Raw genomic sequence first — 19,394 nt, 5'->3', positions numbered from 1 at the left:
TTCGTTAACAGTATATCAGTGTCCCCGTCCACCTCCCCACAACCCCTCCTAAACTTTGTTAACAGTATATCAGTGTCCCCCTCTACCCCCTCCCTGCCCAGACCAAGTTTGGAGCTTAGAGAAACATGTCCCTCAAATACAAAAACAAAGGTCACATATCATGCAATATCTTTAAAATAACTTGTCATAAACTCTTTGTCTGCAGGGTGCAAATGTTCTCTCCACCCACAAACAGGCCAAAAAATATCTTCTGTCTACTTAAATATCTAAACATTTGTTAAAGGCTTTAAAAATGTATTTAATCGAGTGGATTCACTCCATTACAGTATTCGAGTCCCAGTGGTATTTGATAATGTCATAATTTTTTGGTAATGGCAACTATCATTTATATAAATTTAGTGAAAATAAATTGAGACTAATATTCAATTCCAAAGTCATGTAGTGTGGTGCTCCTGGAAGTTGGTGACGCTGGTAAGACAGAGAAATACAGAGGTCTCTCCTCCAATCCATTTCCTTAACCAGAGTGGTCCATAATTAACTTGCGCTTGGTTGGCACTTTCAACCAGATATAAGGAGGCTGAGGCACCAGCATCCACAAGTCAGATACCTTCTTCCTCTGTGGTAAGGCTGTCTCCATCTCCTCACATTTTTACCTTTGTCTCATATTTGTGCTCAGCATCTGCGACAGTAACTAACTGCACTGTTTAAATTGAGTTCTGCATTTTTTACGTGTCTATTGAAAGATGTTACAATATGCAATCAAGTGGCTTTCATTTAAAATGTTGCTTAAAAAATGTGTATTACTTTAAATGTGTTTTACTTAAAATCTGTAACTTTCATTTACTGTCAAAAGTGATGCTCCTGCACTTGTTCGGAATTTGAGTGGGTGGTCTAGAACGTAACTGAGTTTTCAGGTATTTGAAGTCTTTACATAATGTGTAGTAAAGTGAGTTGCCACTAGGAAAATGAAAGTTACCAGTTGCACCTGTAGTTGAATTGGAAATGGCCGTAATGATTGTGTTGAATGATGCCATTCAAAAAATGTTCTAGCCCTTCGGGGGCTAAATGATAAGGCTTTGGACTTGTGAATATTCACAACACCCTACTGTTTAACAGTGTCCTCCAAGAAGTACAAAGTAATCTGTAGGAGGAAGGAAAGAAGGTGAGACATGGTTTTAGTCTTCACATTAAAAGTGACAAAAATATTATAGAGATATCGCTCACCTAACTCTATTGACTAGTGAGGAAGCGCCACCGAGTCAATCCTGTTTCTTTTTCTTATTTAATCTCTTTCCTAGTGATCCGTCACCATGAGCACGGACGCGGAGATGGCCATCTACGGCAAGGCTGCCATATACCTCCGTAAGCCTGAGAGGGAGAGGATTGAGGCACAAACAGCACCCTTTGATTCAAAGAATTCCTGCTATGTGTCAGATGCCAAGGAGCTTTACCTTAAGGGTTTAATTACTGGCAGGGCCGACGGAAAGTGTACTGTGACAGTCACAAATCCTGACGGCACTAAGGAGGTAAGCCTGATTTGAAAAGTGTTGAAGTTTGTGGAATTACTCTATTTTTTTAAACCTTAACTAGGCAAGTCAGTTAAGAACAAATTCTTATTTACAATGACGGCCTACCAAAAGGCAAAATACCTCCTGTGGGGACGGGGGCTGGGGTATATATATATATATCTATATATATATTTTAAGGGCAAAACACACATCACGACAAGAGAGGCAACACAACAATAAAGAGAGACCTAAGACAACAACACAACATGGTACAAACAATATTGGGCACAGACAACAGCACAAAGGGCAAGAAGGTAGAGACATCAATACATCACGCAAAACAGCCACAACTGTCAGTAAGAGTGTCTATGATTGAGTCTTTGAATGAAGAAATTGAGATAAAACTGTCCAGTTTGAGTGTTTGTTGCAGCTCGTTCCCGTCGCTAGCTGCAGCAAACTGAAAAGATGAGCGACCCAGGGATGTGTGTGCTTTGGAGACCTTTATCAGAATGTGACTGGCAGAACGTGTGTTGTATGTGGAGGATGAGGGTTGCAGTAGGTATCTCAGATAGGGGGGTGTGAGGCCTAAGAGGGTTTTATAAATAAGCATCAACCAGTGGGTCTTGCGACGGGTATACAGAGATGACCAGTTTACAGAGGACTTTAGAGTGCAGTGATGTGTTCTATAAGGAGCATGGGTGGCAAATCTGATGGCCGAATGGTAAAAAACATCGAGCCGCTCGAGAGCACCCTTACCTGCCAGTCTATAAATTACATCTCCGTAATCTAGCATGGGTAGGATGGTCATCTGAATCAGGGTTTGTTTGGCAGCTGGGGTGAAATAGGAGTGATTACGATAGAGGAAACCAAGTCTAGAGTTAACCTTAGCCTGCAGCTTTGATATGTGCTCAGAGAAGGACAGTGTACCATCTAGCCATACTCCCAAGTACTTGTATGAGGTGACTACCTCAAGCTCTAAACCCTCAAAGGAAGTAATCACACCTGTGGGGAGAGGGGCATTCTTCTTACCAAAGCACATGACCTTTGTTTTGGAGGTGTTCAGAACAAGGTCAAGGGCAGAGAAATCTTGTTGGACACTAAGAAAGCTTTGTTGTAGAGCGTTTAACACAATATCCGGGGAGGGGCCAGCTGAGTACTGTATAATCTGAGTATAAATGGATGAGAGAGCTTCCTACTGCCTGAGCTATGTTGTTGATGTAAATTGAGAAGAGCGTGGGGCCTAGGATCGAGCCTTGGGGCACTCCCTTGGTGACTGGCAGTGGTTGAGAGAGCAGATGTTCTGACTTCATACACTGGACTCTTTGAGAGAGGTAGTTAGCAAACCAGGCCAAAGACCCCTCAGAGACACCAATTAGCCGGCCCACACGAATGGAATGGTCTACCGTATCGAAGGCTTTGGCCAAGTCAATAAAAATAGCAGTATAACATTGCTTAGAATCAAGGGCAATGGTGACATCATTGAGGACCTTTAAGGTTGCAGTGACACATCCATAACCTGAGTGGAAACCAGATTGCAGACCAGAGAGAATCCTCTAGACATCAAGAAAGCCTGTCAGTTGATTATTGACAAGTTTTTCCAACACTTTTGATAAACAGGGCAAAATAGAAATAGGCCTATAACAGTTAGGATCAGCTTGGTCTCCCCCTTAAAGCAACCTTAAAGAAAAGAAAATATCAAAAGGATAAAAAAACAAAATACAGATTAAGAAGGATTTCTTTGTTTTCTGTAAACAGAATATAACCTTTAAACACAGGATTTTTATAGCTACTATTTAAAAATGGCATACTTTTTATATTGACTAGTCAAAAATCACCATGTATATGTCAGCGGGTGATAACAATGTAGTTGGATTGAACAGGGCTTCGCATACAAACACAAATGTGTATTTAATGAGAAAAAAGATTTCAGTCATGTCCAGTTTGATCTGCATGTAATCTAGATTTCTGACTGTTTCAGGAAGGAAAAGAGTTCAAAGATGCAGACATCTTCCAGATGAACCCCCCTAAATACGACAAGATTGAGGACATGGCCATGATGACCTACCTGAATGAAGCCTCTGTGTTGTATAACCTCAAAGAGCGTTATGCAGCATGGATGATCTATGTAAGAAGCCTGCATAAACACAGACACACATACATAAACATAACAAACACACACATACAATACTACACATCAATGAATGGTAGAAAGCAAAACATACCAATACATACAACACTACACATCGATGAATCGTTGAAACGAACACATACCATTACAGCAGGTCTACATCAGTATATCAGAGTACACCCACATCCTCACAGAAATCCAGGTAAATGTCAGTCAGATTTTGCTAATCCCCTAATTTAATTTAATCACTTTCATCCAGACCTACTCTGGGCTGTTCTGTGCCACGGTGAACCCCTACAAGTGGCTTCCCGTGTACGACATGGAGGTTGTTAACGCCTACAGAGGGAAGAAGAGGATGGAGGCTCCACCCCATATCTTCTCCGTCTCTGACAACGCCTTTCAGTTCATGCAGATCGGTACGAGCTCTCACGGATGGATGGATGGATGGATGAATGGATGGATGGAAGGAAGTTAAAATATGCTTTAGAGAGGTATCTACTGCTTTCTAGTCTAGTCTGCTGGGAATATCTGATTTCACTAGCCTTGAATGGAAAATGCCAAGGCAGCAGCTACACTTCCTGGGGTCCAGCAACATTAAGGCAGTTATATACAATTTAAAACATAGCACATTTCATAGCTACTATTGCATCAATATGTTTTTACCATAACAGTTTACAATCTAGGGTTACTCCAAGCAGTTTAGTAACCTCAAATTGCTCAATTTCCACATGATTTATTGCAAAATTTAGTTGAGGTTTAAGGTTTAGTAAATGACTTGTCCCAAATACAAGGATTTTAATGAAAAAAATATTTAGGACTAATGTATTTCTTGCCACCCATTCTGAAACTGACTGCAGCTCTTTGTTAAGTGTTGCAGTGATTTCACTTGCTGTGATAACTGACGTGTAGTGATGAGTCATCAGCATACATAGACTCACAGGCAGTGTCAGAGACTCCAGTCACCCAAGACATAGACTGTTTTCTCTGCTATCACACGGCAAGCGGTACCAGAGCGCCATGTCTATGACCAAAAGGGTCCTTAACAGCTTCTACCCCCAAGCCATAAGACTGCTGAACAATTAATCAAATTGCCACCGGACTATTTGCATTGACCGCCCCCCCCCCCCCCCCCCCCCCCCCATTTGTTTTTACACTGCTGCTACTCGCTGTTTATTATCTATGCTTATTCACTTCCCCCCTACCTACATGTACAAATTACCTCGACTAACCTGTACCCCCGCACACTGACTCGGTACCGGTGCCCCCTGTACATAACCTCATTATTGTTATTTTATTGTGTTACTTTTTATACGTTTTTTCTTTAGTTTATTTGGTAAATATTTTCTTAACCTTTCTTGAACTGCACTGTTGGTTAAGGGCTTGTAAGTAAGCATTGCACGGTAAGGTCAACACTTGTTGTGTTCGGCGCATGTGACAAATAAAGTTTGATTTGATTTACTCAGTGCCAGTTACAGGTCATTAGTAAAGAATGAAAAAAGTAAGTGACCTAAACAGCTGCCTGACTCTACCTGGATTATGTTGGAGTGCATTCCATTAAAGAACACCCGCTGTGTTCTGTTAAACAGGTAACTCTCAATCCACAATATAGCAGAGGACGTAAAGCCATAACACGTGTTTTTACAGCGGCAGATAATGTCAAAAGCTGCACTGAAGTCTAACAAAACAGCCCCCACAATCTTTTTATTATACATTTCTCTAAGTCGGTCATCAGTAATTTGTGTAAATGCCATACATGTTGCTATGAATTCCATAATGTTGTTTGAGTATGATCTTTTATTTAACCGCCTACTTAAATTCTTATTTACAATGATGGCCTACCAGGGAACACAGGGTCAACTGCTCTGTTCAGGGGTAGAACAACAGGTTTTCACCTTGTCAGCTCGGGGATTTGATCCAGCAACCTTTACGGTTCCTGGCCCAACGCTCTAACCACTACTGTAGACTATCTGTCACCCCAAAATGATAAGCAATGTGTTTTTGGTTCCAGATAATGAGAACCAGTCCGTCCTGATTACGTAAGTTGTATACAAACATTTCAAAGTGTTTCTTTTATAACTTGGGTGTGATGAAAATACACGACATTATGAATGGATTAGGCTATGCGTAATGATAAGTCGATTACTGTGAATATTTGTTGTATTCTCTATGCTATTTTAGTGAATCCCAATCTGACACTCAAACATGTGACTAAAACCCCTATTTCCCTGTCATATTAACCAGTGGAGAATCCGGTGCAGGAAAAACTGTCAACACCAAGCGTGTCATCCAGTACTTTGCCACCATTGCAGTGTCTGGTGGTGAAAAGAAAAAGGACGAGCCCGGCAAAATGCAGGTAGGTTAGGGTTAGGGCTTGTGTTTGCCTTTTTAACACATTTCAGTCTAATGGGCAACATTCAGGTAGGTTGTGTTTGTGTTTGGCTTTTTAACACATTTCAGTCTGATGGGCTGTGTAAACTCTTTTTTCCAGCGGTGAATCCTGTTTCAAGAAAAGTTTTCAAGCTATCTAGCAAAAACAAACTTTACCTCTTTATCAGTTTCCGAGCAACTTGTGTTTGTCTCAATCAGGGGTCTCTTGAGGATCAGATCATTGCAGCTAACCCTCTGCTGGAGGCTTACGGTAATGCCAAGACAGTGAGGAACGACAACTCGTCTCGCTTTGTAAGTATGAAGGGTATACTGTGGAAGTTACCTTGCATTGGAAACATTTATTTTAGTAGTTCACGATTGTTATATCAATATATGTCCTACAAACTGTAACATTTAAAGGGGTCTATCAAAATAGTTGACCTATTTCTAACCCCCATGCTCTACTACAGGGTAAATTCATCAGGATTCATTTCCAAGGAGGCAAACTGGCTAAAGCAGACATTGAGACCTGTGAGTTGGTTTTGATTGTTTCTCAATGCGTTCCTAAATTCACACAGATAATTATTTTGAGACCATATCATCAAATGTAATCTCTCTCTCTCTCTCTCTCTCTCTCTCTCTCTCTCTCTCTCTCTCTCTCTCTCTCTCTCTCTCTCTCTCTCTCTCTCTCTCTCTCTCTCTCTCTCTCTCTCTCTCTCTCTCTCTCTCTCTCTCTCAGACCTGCTGGAGAAGTCCAGAGTGTCCTTCCAGCTGCCCGATGAGAGAGGCTACCACATCTTCTTCCAAATGATGACAGGCCACAAACCTGAGATAGTTGGTATGGAAATGTAGAGGTTCAGAGAACATTATTCCCACCCCTATCTGTGGAACTTAGAAAAAATAGTGGGTACATTCAAGGTACCAAGTAATGAACTGTGAAGCACTAGTCCAGGTGTCTCAGTCCCCTCTTTTGATGCTATTTATTGTTGTGGCGTTACTACCATTAATGCGGTGAAAGCTATTGATCGAATAATTACATACCACATTCAATCAGTACGCAATGAAATGAATCATATAGCAATTCATTAAGTAGTAATCTGCGGCACCATGGGAAAAGTTAATGAGTTACTGTTTCCCGACTTAACTCAAGAATATCAGAATATCTCGATATACTATCCGTCATGCATCAATCATTTGCTCCTATTTCAGTCTCATTCTGAACATCATAATATCCTGTAAATCTGCACGAACCCTAGTCTCCATGATGAGTCATTTTACACAAATTGGCTTAATTATTTATTCACTAACTAACTAAACAATCACACAGAATTACATTAATACACACACAAGATAGATTATACACTGATTGTTAAACCTTCTTAGGGATAGGGGTTCCGCTAGCGGGACACCAGCCGACAACATCTGGTGAAATTGGAGGGCGCGCAATTCAAATAAATAATCCTAATATTAAACATTCATGAACATACAAGTATCTTATATCATTTGAAATTCTTGTTAATCTAACTGCGTTGTCCGATTTACAATAGGCTTTACGGTGAAAGCATACCATGCGATTGTCAGAGGACGGTGCCCCACATCAACATATTTTTCAACCAGCGCAGGCTTCAAAAAATCACAAATAGCGATTAAATAGTTAATAAATCAGTTACTTTTGAAGATCGTCCTGTTTACAATCCCAAGGGTCCCAGCTACAACATGAATGGTCATTTTGTTAGATAAAATTCTTCTTTATATCCCAAAAAGTCTGTTTAGTTGGCGCCATTGATTTCAGTAATCCACTTGTTCAACATGCAGACAAAGGAATCCAAAAAGCTACTGCTAAACTTCATCCAAACAAGTCAAACGACATTTCTATTTAATCCTCAGGTACTCTAAAATCGAAATAAACTATAATATTTCATACAGAAAGTAGTATGATTGTTCTTTAAGTCCCTCCCGACCACTTCCCTCATTATTTACGTTAGAAATATTGTTTCAATGTCCAACCTTTTGATGTTAAAGTTTTGGGCGTAGTCTCTCTCTACACACAAAGGATTTTTTGACTCCTCCAAATTGCAGTGCAGAGAGAGCGGAAGTTTACGACCGGTCGTTAAAGTCCTAGGACCGGCCCCACTTCTCCTCCCTTCCTCTCTGGTGGGAGAGAGGGGGGGCTCCCTTTGATCCTCACCCAGGAGGGAAAGTCATGACATTATTGTATACTACATGTATCCTTGAGTCCATCTATTGAGTAAAGGAGGGAGAGATGCTGTAAAGGTAGGACAGCAGAATTCTAAGAGATTTATCTGACAAGCCGTCCTCCGCTGTTCACAGAAATGGCGCTCATCACCACCAACCCCTACGACTTCCCCATGTGCAGCCAGGGTCAGATTACTGTGGCCAGCATCAATGACAAGGAAGAGCTGGATGCCACAGACGTGAGTCATACAAAGGGTTAATCAAACTCTAGATATGGAATGGGTAGAACCACCATACACACTGAATGCACTGAGCAATTTCAACTTGGTGGCAGCTGGGAATTGTCATGTATGTTTTAGTTTGATTCTAAATGCCTTGTGGTAGTAAGGCATGTGCTTTCACACTTCACCTTGGGGCACATACATGTAAAACATCCACAAGAGAGTGCCGCTAAGTGCCCTGTGGAACTGTGTTAAACTCCTTTTGTGCTGCCATCTACTAGCGTGTTAGCTAAAAGTAATCATGTGGAACAGAGAAGCCAGTCAATTCCATTCATCCAATTTGTTCTGGAGTGAGCACTGTATCGTGCTGTAACTGAACAAATTACCGTCAGTTAACCACTGTTATACGTCCTCTCCAATGCCAGGATGCCATTGGAATCCTAGGCTTCACTAATGAGGAGAAGATGGGCATCTACAAGCTAACAGGAGCTGTACTGCACCATGGCAACTTGCACTTCAAGCAGAAGCAACGTGAGGAGCAGGCTGAGCCAGATGGCACAGAAGGTGAGTCCCACTCATTGATTTACAATATGGAAAGTATTAGTCCCATTCATTGATATACAATATGGAAAGCATTAGACCCATTCATTGATATACAATATGGAAAGCATTAGACCCATTCATTGATATACAATATGGAAAGCATTAGACCCATTCATTGATATACAATATGGAAAGCATTAGACCCATTCATTGATATACAATATGGAAAGCATTAGACCCATTCACTGATATACAATATGGAAAGCATTAGACCCATTCATTGATATACAATATGGAAAGCATTAGACCCATTCATTGATATACAATATGGAAAGCATTAGTCCCATTCATTGATATACAATATGGAAAGCATTAGTCCCATTTCCAAATATAGAAATAAAACACTTAAGATAGACAGTCCCACATGAAAGTCAGGCAGGAGACCAAATCTCCTCCAGAAATGATTTGAAATGGTGGATATGGTTGAAAATCAAAACCTAACCCACAAAAGAGTTGGCCAAATTATTTTGTCATTATGACATCAGAAACAAGCCTGAGTCTGTTGTTGTTGGTTCTCTCTCCAGTGGCTGATAAAATCGGCTACCTACTGGGCCTGAACTCAGCTGAGATGTTGAAGGCTCTCTGCTATCCCAGAGTGAAGGTCGGCAATGAGTATGTGACCAAGGGACAGACTGTGCCTCAGGTAAGGTGGTAAATAACAGCATCTTCTGAGCACAGGAATTATTTTGAGGATGAGTGCATTACCCCCTTTTCTCCCAATTTCAATTACTATCTTATCTCATCGCTGCAATTCCCCAGAAGCGAATAGTAATGTGTTTTTCCCCAATCTTTTATCACCTTATTACTAGACATGGTCAATATCTCATGCATTCATTTGAGCTGTTATTATTGCAGGTCAATAACTCAGTCTCGGCCCTGGCCAAGTCCATCTATGAGAGGATGTTCCTGTGGATGGTCATCCGTATAAACCAGATGTTGGACACCAAGAATCCAAGGAAGTACTATATCGGTGTGCTCGACATTGCCGGGTTTGAGATTTTTGATGTGAGTGTGAGACCAGAACAAGACAAGTTGTTGTGATTGAGAGGGATCACAGCCTTGTATGATGAAATGATCCCTTTTGAAATTCCATCAACAGTACAACAGCATGGAGCAGCTGTGCATCAACTTCACCAATGAGAAACTGCAACAGTTTTTCAACCACACCATGTTCGTCTTGGAACAAGAGGAGTACAAGAAGGAGGGAATCGTCTGGGCCTTCATTGACTTCGGCATGGACTTGGCTGCCTGCATTGAGCTGATTGAGAAGGTAAACTGTCTGTGAGAATTAAAATGGACCGCAACAGCATAGCTCATAGGGAGCGCTGTGTGAGATTATCACAGTGCTACGAAGAATCTGACTGTTGAGAACTCAGTATGTTTCCTATGATATGGCCCTAAATTAATATAATCCTATAATAGCATGTTTGTTAAAGGAATAAATGTGATCCTAATTGTAAATTTCAATAATTTGATATATATCTCTTTTCGTGAAGCCAATGGGCATCTTCTCCATCCTTGAAGAGGAGTGCATGTTCCCCAAGTCTTCAGACACTACCTTCAAGAACAAGCTTTATGACCAGCATCTTGGCAAAAACCAGGCGTTTGAGAAGCCCAAGCCTGCCAAAGGCAAGGCAGAGGCCCACTTCTCCCTGGTGCACTACGCCGGCACTGTGGACTACAACATTACTGGCTGGCTGGACAAAAACAAGGACCCCCTGAACGACTCTGTTCTTCAGCTGTACGGGAAGTCCTCAGTGAAACTGTTGGCTACCCTGTATGTTGCTGCCCCACCTGAGGGTAAGACTAGCAGCACATCAACAGATTTAACTAAGCAATACCCACTGAGCACACTGTGTCATTTCAACGTGGAATGTGGGTTATATTGGTTGACGCATTGATTAACCAAATTCCAACCTTTATTCACCAACTCAAAAAGACAGCCAGAAGTCTATGGATAGCCTAATGCATTATCAATATGCTTTCAACCACATTAAAGCACAACCAAATTCCAATGGAAAAGCAAATGTCAGATTTTTGGTTTAGTTCTCATTTAAATGTGTTATCACTGCGCTTTCAACCATTTAAAAGCAAAGTTCAAAAACAAAGATAAAATTGGAATACAAAGTCAAATATTTTGTATTTATATAACAACTTAATGTGTTGTCACTGTGCTTCATCTAATAGCACAACTAAATGACCTGGACTGCAGTTGAGATTACATTAAAAGTACATTGCAATGATCAATACTGTTCAAGATTCTGCTCATTATAGCAAACGTGAAGATCTCCACAGACCTCCGACCTTTGCTGTTTTGAACATGGGCGCTTTCTTTGATTACATAGGAAGACATTTATAGTTACAGTAGGCTATCCAGAACATGTGGCCATGGATGTGTTACTCATTTTAAGGTTGAATAAATATTGTTACATTAGTTTGTAAGATATCCTTAACTTTAGGCAATTTACTGTATTGCAAAAGTCATATTGAATTGTGTTTGTTTGACAACTCAACCAAATATCAACATTTAAAGGATATCTAATGCAGGACAGTTTGATCTGAGCCACTGGCTTAATCCTGTTCTTTAACTTTTATTTTTGGTTAAGTTGGAGACGTGAATCCAACATATAATTTGTTTAACTTTTCAACAAGTTAATAGGCTATTTACTGTATTGAATTGTGTTTGGTTGTCAACGCAACCATATATCAACATTTGAAGGAGATTTATCTTTTGTGCCACTGACTTAGTCTGGCTTTAATTCCAGTTTCTCTACAAACTGGAACGTTTATTTATTCCATGTGTAACTCTGTTGTTTGTGTCACACTGCTTTGCTTTATCTTGGCCAGGTCACAGTTGTAAATGAGAACTTGTTCTCAACTGGCCTACCTGGTTAAATGAAGGTGGAATAAAATTTTACATAAAAAAAAGAAATTATATGTTGGATTGACATCTCAATCGCAAGCAAGAATCAAAGTTAAAGAATAGGACTAAATCAAATCAAACTTTATTTAAAGTGCATTTAAAGCTTGATTCGATTTTTGGTTTGGATGGAGACGTGAATCCACCATGTCAATTATTAATTTGAAGACTAACTGGAGTCAAAGGAGATGAAATCACAGATGGAACTATCAAAGCAGAAGAAAAAGCTCCTTCAAATGTTGATATTTGGTTGCGCTGACAACCAAGCACAATTCAATATGCAGTTTGTCTACAAATTAATAATTTATATTTTGGATTCACGTCTCCATCTCAAGCAAAAATCTATGTTAAAGAATAGGACTAAATCTAATCAAACTCTAAATGCACTTTAAATAAAGTTTGATTTGGTTTAGTCACATTATTTAACTTCAATTTTTGGTTGAGATGGAGATGTGAATCCAACATCTTAATGATTAACTTGAAGATAAAATTTGAAATCCACCAAAGCTTGAAACCCTTGGCCTTTATTTGTCTATTTTTAGATGAACCCTGGGCAGAACCCTGGGTAGAATTTGAAGCCTGGGTAGATGACTTCCCTAATGCTATGTAGGCCTATGAAGCTTGGGTGGATGACTTCCCTAATGCTATGTAGGCCTAAGTACCATCATTGATGATACATGACTCATAAAGTATTGTTACATTTCATTTGCTCTGTTAAACCTACCCTTTCGAATGATTTTTGATAGCAACAGTTTTTAAGAGATAACTCAATCCTCATTCTCCCGATAGCACATTGGTAACAGTCAGTGACAAATATGAAAGCCAAGCAGGGCTGGGCTTGGTTAAAACTCTGGATTCGGGGACCAAAGGGTAGCTGTAGATAGATCAACTCTCCAGTAGGACATGCTGCCCAGCCTGCTGTTGTTTTCTGATAGAGGATATCACATTGTTTCAAAGGTATTAATTCAACATATTTTATACAAGGTTTTTCTATGTTGAAATTGGTTACAATGATGACATAATGCTGTGGTTGAAATTTCACCTTGAAAACAACAGTTGATTACTTTTTTCAAATCCAGTGTATTTTCCACGTGGATTCCACGTCACAATACATTGACAAATGACTTTGAAACAACATTGATTTAAACTGTTTGTGCCCAGTCGGTAGTTAGAACTCAGACCTACATTTTATTTAAAGTCTTTGAATGTATCACATTTCCCAGGGTTATTCCCTGGGTTAATTTTCTCAAACAACATTTGTATTAAGATAAATGTGAAGTTAACCCGAGATTGTCTTGTTTATAAGGATCTCTTACTTTTCCCCGTTTTAACAGATACAAGCAAGAAAGGAGGCAAGAAGAAGGGTGGTTCCATGCAGACCGTGTCCTCGCAGTTCAGGGTGATCTTTTGAAATGTGTATATTCAGTCCTTCAAAAGATGGATTGATTATCATAGATGATTTAATATCAAAAATGGTTTGTAATCCTCTTACAGGAGAACTTGGGCAAGCTGATGACCAACTTAAGGAGCACTCATCCTCACTTTGTGCGCTGCCTGATCCCCAACGAGTCAAAGACTCCAGGTACAATAAATATTGAGTGATATATTTTTATGTAATCAGTAAACTATCAGTAACCTTAACGAGCCCAATCTTGAACCTGTTTATGAATATTAAAAGAGACTTGGTTTGTGTTTCCAGGTCTGATGGAGAACTTCCTGGTTATCCACCAGCTCAGGTGTAACGGTGTTCTGGAGGGTATCCGGATCTGCAGGAAGGGCTTCCCCAGCAGAATCATCTATGCAGACTTCAAGCAGAGGTTCACGCACACAAACACAAACACACACATACATACACATTACATTTACATTTGAGTCATTTAGCAGATGGTGTTATCCAGCAGCATACCATCCTGCATCCCACTGCTGCCTTCCCTCTGAAGCTAAGCAGGGTTGGTCCTGGATGGGAGATCAGATGCTGCTGGAAGTGGTGTTGGAGCACCAGTAGGTGGCACTCTTTCCTCTGGTCGAAGGCAATCCCAATGTGCCAGGGCAGTTAAACAGATGTCCTGACTCTCTGAGGTCATTAAAAATCCCATGGTGTATAATGTAAGGGTGTTATTAACCCTGGTCTCCTGGCTAAATGTCTGATCTGTCATGGCCACCTAATCATCCCCAATTGGCTCTATTGAACTCCTGTTACTGATCCCCAGGTTGTTGATGAGAATGTGTTCTCAGTCAACTTACCTGGTAAAAAATTTATACTTTTTCGTACTGGTCCCCCGCACGCACACACAACTGAAAAAAAATCTATTCTAAGCTTTTTCTCAGCATCAGAATATGTTACCTTTATGTAATATAACCAACCTATTGCAACTTGACATATGTTAAACATGTCTCCTCATTCAGGTATAAAGTACTGAATGCCAGTGTCATCCCCGAAGGCCAGTTCATGGACAACAAGAAGGCTTCTGAGAAGCTGCTGGGGTCCATTGATGTGAATCACGAGGATTACAAGTTTGGACACACCAAGGTCAGTCAAATACCCCCAGCAAAAGCTGACAAAACACAACTTCAATTATATTTTAAACCCTTACCATTCAAAATCTCTCCAGTTGATCAATCATCCTGTTATACGTTCTTCTTCATTAAGCTAATATAAAAAAGGTGGAGAAACATTCTACTGTTATTTTCTTCAAAGTCATACATCACAGGTAAAGAAGATAAACTTAATTTATTAACCTGTGCATTGTGTTACAGTGGTATGGCTGCAGTTATCTGTATCACTTTACATTATTAATCTACAACTGTACAAAACCTTTCAACTTATGAACACACTATCCCATGGTCTGTGGTGTTGGTCCCCTCTGTTGATCCAAGCCTTTCTATCTGTTACCATCTGACTGTGGTTCCATTGACCATATTTACCTGTGGCTCAGGTGTTCTTCAAAGCCGGTCTGCTGGGGGTCCTGGAGGAGATGAGAGATGAGAAGCTGGCCTCTCTGGTCGGCATGGTCCAGGCTCTCAGCCGTGGATTCCTCATGAGGAGAGAGTTCACCAAGATGATGGAGAGGAGGTGAGGAATAGTAGACATCTTGGCAAAGCTTCCTATGAACCACCTGTATGTAAGGAATTATGATTCCATACTGTATATGCTGCGAGTTGTTCAGAATGAGAAAGTACGTCTTATAATGTTCTATTAAAGCTGCAGTTTAGGATTTGGAAAGCTGTTCAATTGTCATTTTAATGTGTTGTATTTACCTATTGATTATGGAAGAATATAAAATGCCTCATGAGCTTAGCATGACCTGTCAGTCCTTACACTGTCAATGAATTTAAGAGGGGTTACCTTTCCCTTGCACCCTTCCTCAGCTATATACATAAAGTGGCAGGGGGGTTCTGTTTTGTTGTTCTTCCTCTCTCAGAATGTAGCTTGTCAGTCACCATACCACTCTATACTTTCTGTTGACCAGAGATGCCGTCTACTCCATCCAGTACAACATCCGTTCATTCATGAATGTGAAAACCTGGCCATGGATGAAGGTGTACTTCAAGATCAAGCCCCTGCTGAAGAGCGCTGAGACTGAGAAGGAGATGGCCAACATGAAGGAGAACTATGAGAAGATGCAGACAGACCTGGCCAAGGCTCTGGCCAAGAAGAAGGAGTTGGAGGAGAAGATGGTGACCCTGCTGCAGGAGAAGAATGACCTGGCACTCCAAAATGCATCTGTGAGTGAGCAACTACCCTCATAAGGGTACATTTACACACATGAATACACACATGAAAACACACATGAACACACATGTATACACACATGTATACACACATGCAGACAGACAGACAGACAGACAGACAGACAGACAGACAGACAGACAGACAGACAGACAGACAGACAGACAGACAGACAGACAGACAGACAGACAGACAGACAGACAGACAGACAGACAGACAGACAGACAGACAGACAGACAGACAGACAGACAGACACGTTCACACATATACACACATTTTCACACTCTCCACATACACTGCTGCTACTCTGTTTATTATCTTTCCTGTTTGCCTTGTCACTTTTACCCCTACCTACATGTACGGTACATGATGTATTACCTCAACTACCTGGTACCCCTGCACATTGACTCGTTACTGGTACTCCCTGTACATAGCCTTGTTATTGTTTTTTATTGTGTTACTATTTCCTGTTTTTCTTTGCAATTTTTTTTCTTAACTCTGCATTGTTGGGAAAGGGCTCGTAAGTAGCATTTCACGGCAAAGTCTACACCTGTTGCATTCGGCGTATATGACAAATAATATTTGATTCGGTGAACACACGCATACACTGTGAAGTAGTGGTAACTGCCAAAATAAAGGAAACACAAACAAAGTTTCTTAAAGGACCCCTCCAGATGAAATTTCTGCCACAACTTCAATGTAATTCCTATCCTAGTGCGGAAATGCTCGTTTAGTTCCACACTCCGAACTCCGACATGTGACTCCTTATAAATATTGATTAATCAGGCGTGCACATCTACACCAAGGCAAAGGGTGGCTACTTTGAAGAATCATAAATATAAAATATATTTTGATTTGTTTAACACTTTTGTTACTACATGATTCCATATGTGTTATTTCATAGTTTTGATGTCTTCACTATTATGTACAAAATAGTCAAAATAAAGAAAAACCCTGGAATGAGTAGGTGTGTCCAAACTTTCTACTGGTATTGTATATATTGAAGTTATGTTGATTTGCTTTGACCTCTTTGACAAATGTTAGTCTATATTTTCATACAGAAAGTGAGGACGCAGATTTTTTTTCCTGTTCTGCAAACAGGAATCAGAAAATCTGAACGATGCTGAGGAAAGGTGTGAGGGGCTCATCAAGAGCAAGATCCAGCTGGAGGCCAAACTCAAAGAGACAACTGAGCGGCTGGAGGATGAGGAGGAGATCAATGCTGAGTTGACTGCCAAGAAGAGGAAGCTGGAGGATGAGTGCTCTGAGCTGAAGAAGGACATTGATGACCTGGAGCTCACCCTGGCCAAAGTGGAGAAGGAGAAGCACGCCACTGAAAACAAGGTCTCGTGTCTTACCATAGACAGTCTAACCAAACAATAATCCAAACAATAATCAACTCAAAACATAGCTGAAATGGAATTCAAGTCGTATTCTGGGTGCAGGAAAAATTGTGGAATTGAAGTTGCGGGGTACTCCTCACATTCATTGAATGTTCAGCTCCCCCTTTATTTATGACTTCCATTCTGTACACTGGCATGGTGTAAAATGCCATCTAGTGTTAAATCAATAATACGTACTTGTTGATACATTTCTAATCTGAATGAAATGAATGCAATACATTTCAAACTAAATCTTTCTTTTATGGTGAAGGGACCAAAGACACATTTTGTTGTGATCGTTTTCAGGTTAAAAATCTGACAGAGGAGATGTCGTCTATGGATGAGAGTGTTGCCAAGCTGACCAAGGAGAAGAAAGCCCTCCAAGAGGCCCACCAGCAGACACTGGATGACCTGCAGGCAGAGGAGGACAAAGTCAACACTCTGACCAAGGCCAAGACCAAGCTGGAACAGCAAGTGGACGACGTGAGTGGAGTTTGACATTTTGGCCATGATAGTATGTTAGATTACATGATCTTCAGTTGTTTAGATTTCAACAATATGTGTATTTTTATGTTGTAGCTTGAGGGTTCTCTGGAACAAGAGAAAAAGCTCCGTATGGACCTTGAGAGATCCAAGAGAAAGCTGGAGGGAGATCTGAAACTGGCCCAGGAGTCCATAATGGACCTGGAGAATGACAAGCAGCAGTCTGATGAGAAAATCAAGAAGTAAACACAATCAAATGGCTACAATATTACCTACTATGTTGATCAACACAATGGTTGTTCTTGACTAATTCTTGTAATTATGAATTAGCATTTGCATGTGATTTTTAAAAACTATGTGAATGGTATAATTCTCTGTCTTTAAATTATTGAACCAAAACCAACTATGCAATCAATGTGTTTGTATTTCTTAGGAAGGACTTTGAGACCACCCAGCTCCTCAGCAAGATTGAGGATGAGCAGTCTCTGGGAGCTCAGCTGCAGAAGAAGATCAAGGAACTCCAGGTATAGTACAGGATCTAAGCTCCAGTACAGGAAAGCACACACCTGAATCATTTCCTGACAAAAACTGTGACATATTTCTTCTGGTAGCACACATTTTTACTGGTGGCTTCTGATGGCTCAGTAGGTTGGAAGATGTTGTTTCTTGCTGATGTTTCTTACCGTTGTTAAGATGGTGCTTCCATAGAGTTAGATAGAGGACAAATACTTTATCTGTGACATTATGGCCTATGTGATAGCATGGACAGCTCCATTTTAATACAGTCAATTGTCTTCTTCTTTTGTGCTTGAAAAATATGTAAACCTAATATTGGTGATTTACCACCACCTGCAGAGCTGGAGTCCTGAGCCATATCAAAATCATGTAATTTATTTATTGCTATGACTAGATGGCGGTGTTATAGCTTAAAGCCATTTTCTAACCATAGGCAACCCAATTTGAAGAAGAGAATGCTCTAATCATTGGCCCAGTTAACTACTTTAGAATGGAAGCTCTCAATGGCAATGTCCAAGCTAAAATGGTTTATATCCATCTAGAGACCTCTATCTAACTTTATGGGTGGATTTTACTGATTTGGGTTTGGTTCCTGCATGGGACACTGTCTATTGAATAAATTAGTGTAACTGGCTTTGTTTTAACATGTGAATAATCTTGGTACCATTTGAAAGGAAACACTTTAAAGTTTGTGGAAATGTGAATTGAATGTAGGAGAATAACACAATAGATCTGGTAGAAGAAAATGCAAAGAAAAAAACAACTGTTTTTTTTGTATTTATTTTCTACCACCATCTTTGAAATGCAACAGAAAGGTCCCAAGTCTAGCCATCACTCTGGTTGTAATTCCGATGGTGTCCATAAGATGGCAGCAGTGTATGTGCAAAGTTTCAGATGATAACTTGAAGTATGAGCAAGCTACAAGACATTTAGTGTGAAGTCACCCAGGTACATTTGGGCAAATCGTGAAGGACACATTTACATTTACATTACATTTCTCTGCAAGAATATCATCAAATCTGTATACTTTGACTTTGATTTAGCTTTTCCAGTATTAGTAGCCATATTGTAAGTTCAACACTTGCAAAACACCCAGTTTTCATAACTTCATAACTCTCCATATTCTTGCAATTTTTGTCCAAAATGAAAAGGCTTGCTGTCACACAAGGTTAGCAGAAAAATTGTGTGACAGATCCTCTTTTATTTAGTTTTGTTAATTTTTTTTTTTGCACTGGCCCCCCGTGGGAATCGAACCCACAACCCTGGTGTTGCACACACCATGCTCTACCAACTGAGCCACAGGGAAGACGGCATGCAATGAAAGCGTCGCTCTCTGGCCA

The 19,394-nt window shown here is 40.3% G+C and overlaps 1 protein-coding gene across 1 annotated transcript in view; it reads left to right on the top strand.

The window, feature by feature from the left end:
* The first annotated feature begins 572 nt into the window (after positions 1-572).
* The window catches only part of LOC106591119 (myosin heavy chain, fast skeletal muscle), a 42,082-nt gene continuing 23,260 nt past the window's right edge, over positions 573-19,394 (top strand). The window contains exons 1-26 of the mRNA XM_014182308.3: positions 573-621; positions 1,117-1,162; positions 1,299-1,526; positions 3,487-3,633; positions 3,896-4,052; positions 5,645-5,672; positions 5,878-5,989; positions 6,223-6,315; positions 6,474-6,534; positions 6,743-6,841; positions 8,335-8,438; positions 8,846-8,984; positions 9,548-9,666; positions 9,879-10,028; positions 10,123-10,293; positions 10,520-10,823; positions 13,278-13,342; positions 13,438-13,525; positions 13,643-13,760; positions 14,350-14,473; positions 14,880-15,016; positions 15,414-15,669; positions 16,775-17,017; positions 17,362-17,538; positions 17,635-17,780; positions 17,972-18,062. Coding sequence (XP_014037783.1) covers positions 1,311-1,526; positions 3,487-3,633; positions 3,896-4,052; positions 5,645-5,672; positions 5,878-5,989; positions 6,223-6,315; positions 6,474-6,534; positions 6,743-6,841; positions 8,335-8,438; positions 8,846-8,984; positions 9,548-9,666; positions 9,879-10,028; positions 10,123-10,293; positions 10,520-10,823; positions 13,278-13,342; positions 13,438-13,525; positions 13,643-13,760; positions 14,350-14,473; positions 14,880-15,016; positions 15,414-15,669; positions 16,775-17,017; positions 17,362-17,538; positions 17,635-17,780; positions 17,972-18,062 — 3,345 coding nt within the window. The 5' untranslated portion in view covers positions 573-621; positions 1,117-1,162; positions 1,299-1,310. The remainder of the gene's footprint in view (positions 622-1,116; positions 1,163-1,298; positions 1,527-3,486; positions 3,634-3,895; positions 4,053-5,644; positions 5,673-5,877; positions 5,990-6,222; positions 6,316-6,473; positions 6,535-6,742; positions 6,842-8,334; positions 8,439-8,845; positions 8,985-9,547; positions 9,667-9,878; positions 10,029-10,122; positions 10,294-10,519; positions 10,824-13,277; positions 13,343-13,437; positions 13,526-13,642; positions 13,761-14,349; positions 14,474-14,879; positions 15,017-15,413; positions 15,670-16,774; positions 17,018-17,361; positions 17,539-17,634; positions 17,781-17,971; positions 18,063-19,394) is intronic.

This window comes from Salmo salar, chromosome 19 (assembly GCF_965601325.2).
Source record: "Salmo salar chromosome 19, fSalSal1, whole genome shotgun sequence".
Classification (NCBI taxonomy): Eukaryota; Metazoa; Chordata; class Actinopteri; order Salmoniformes; family Salmonidae; genus Salmo; species Salmo salar.
This window is presented reverse-complemented; position numbering and strand designations above follow the sequence as displayed.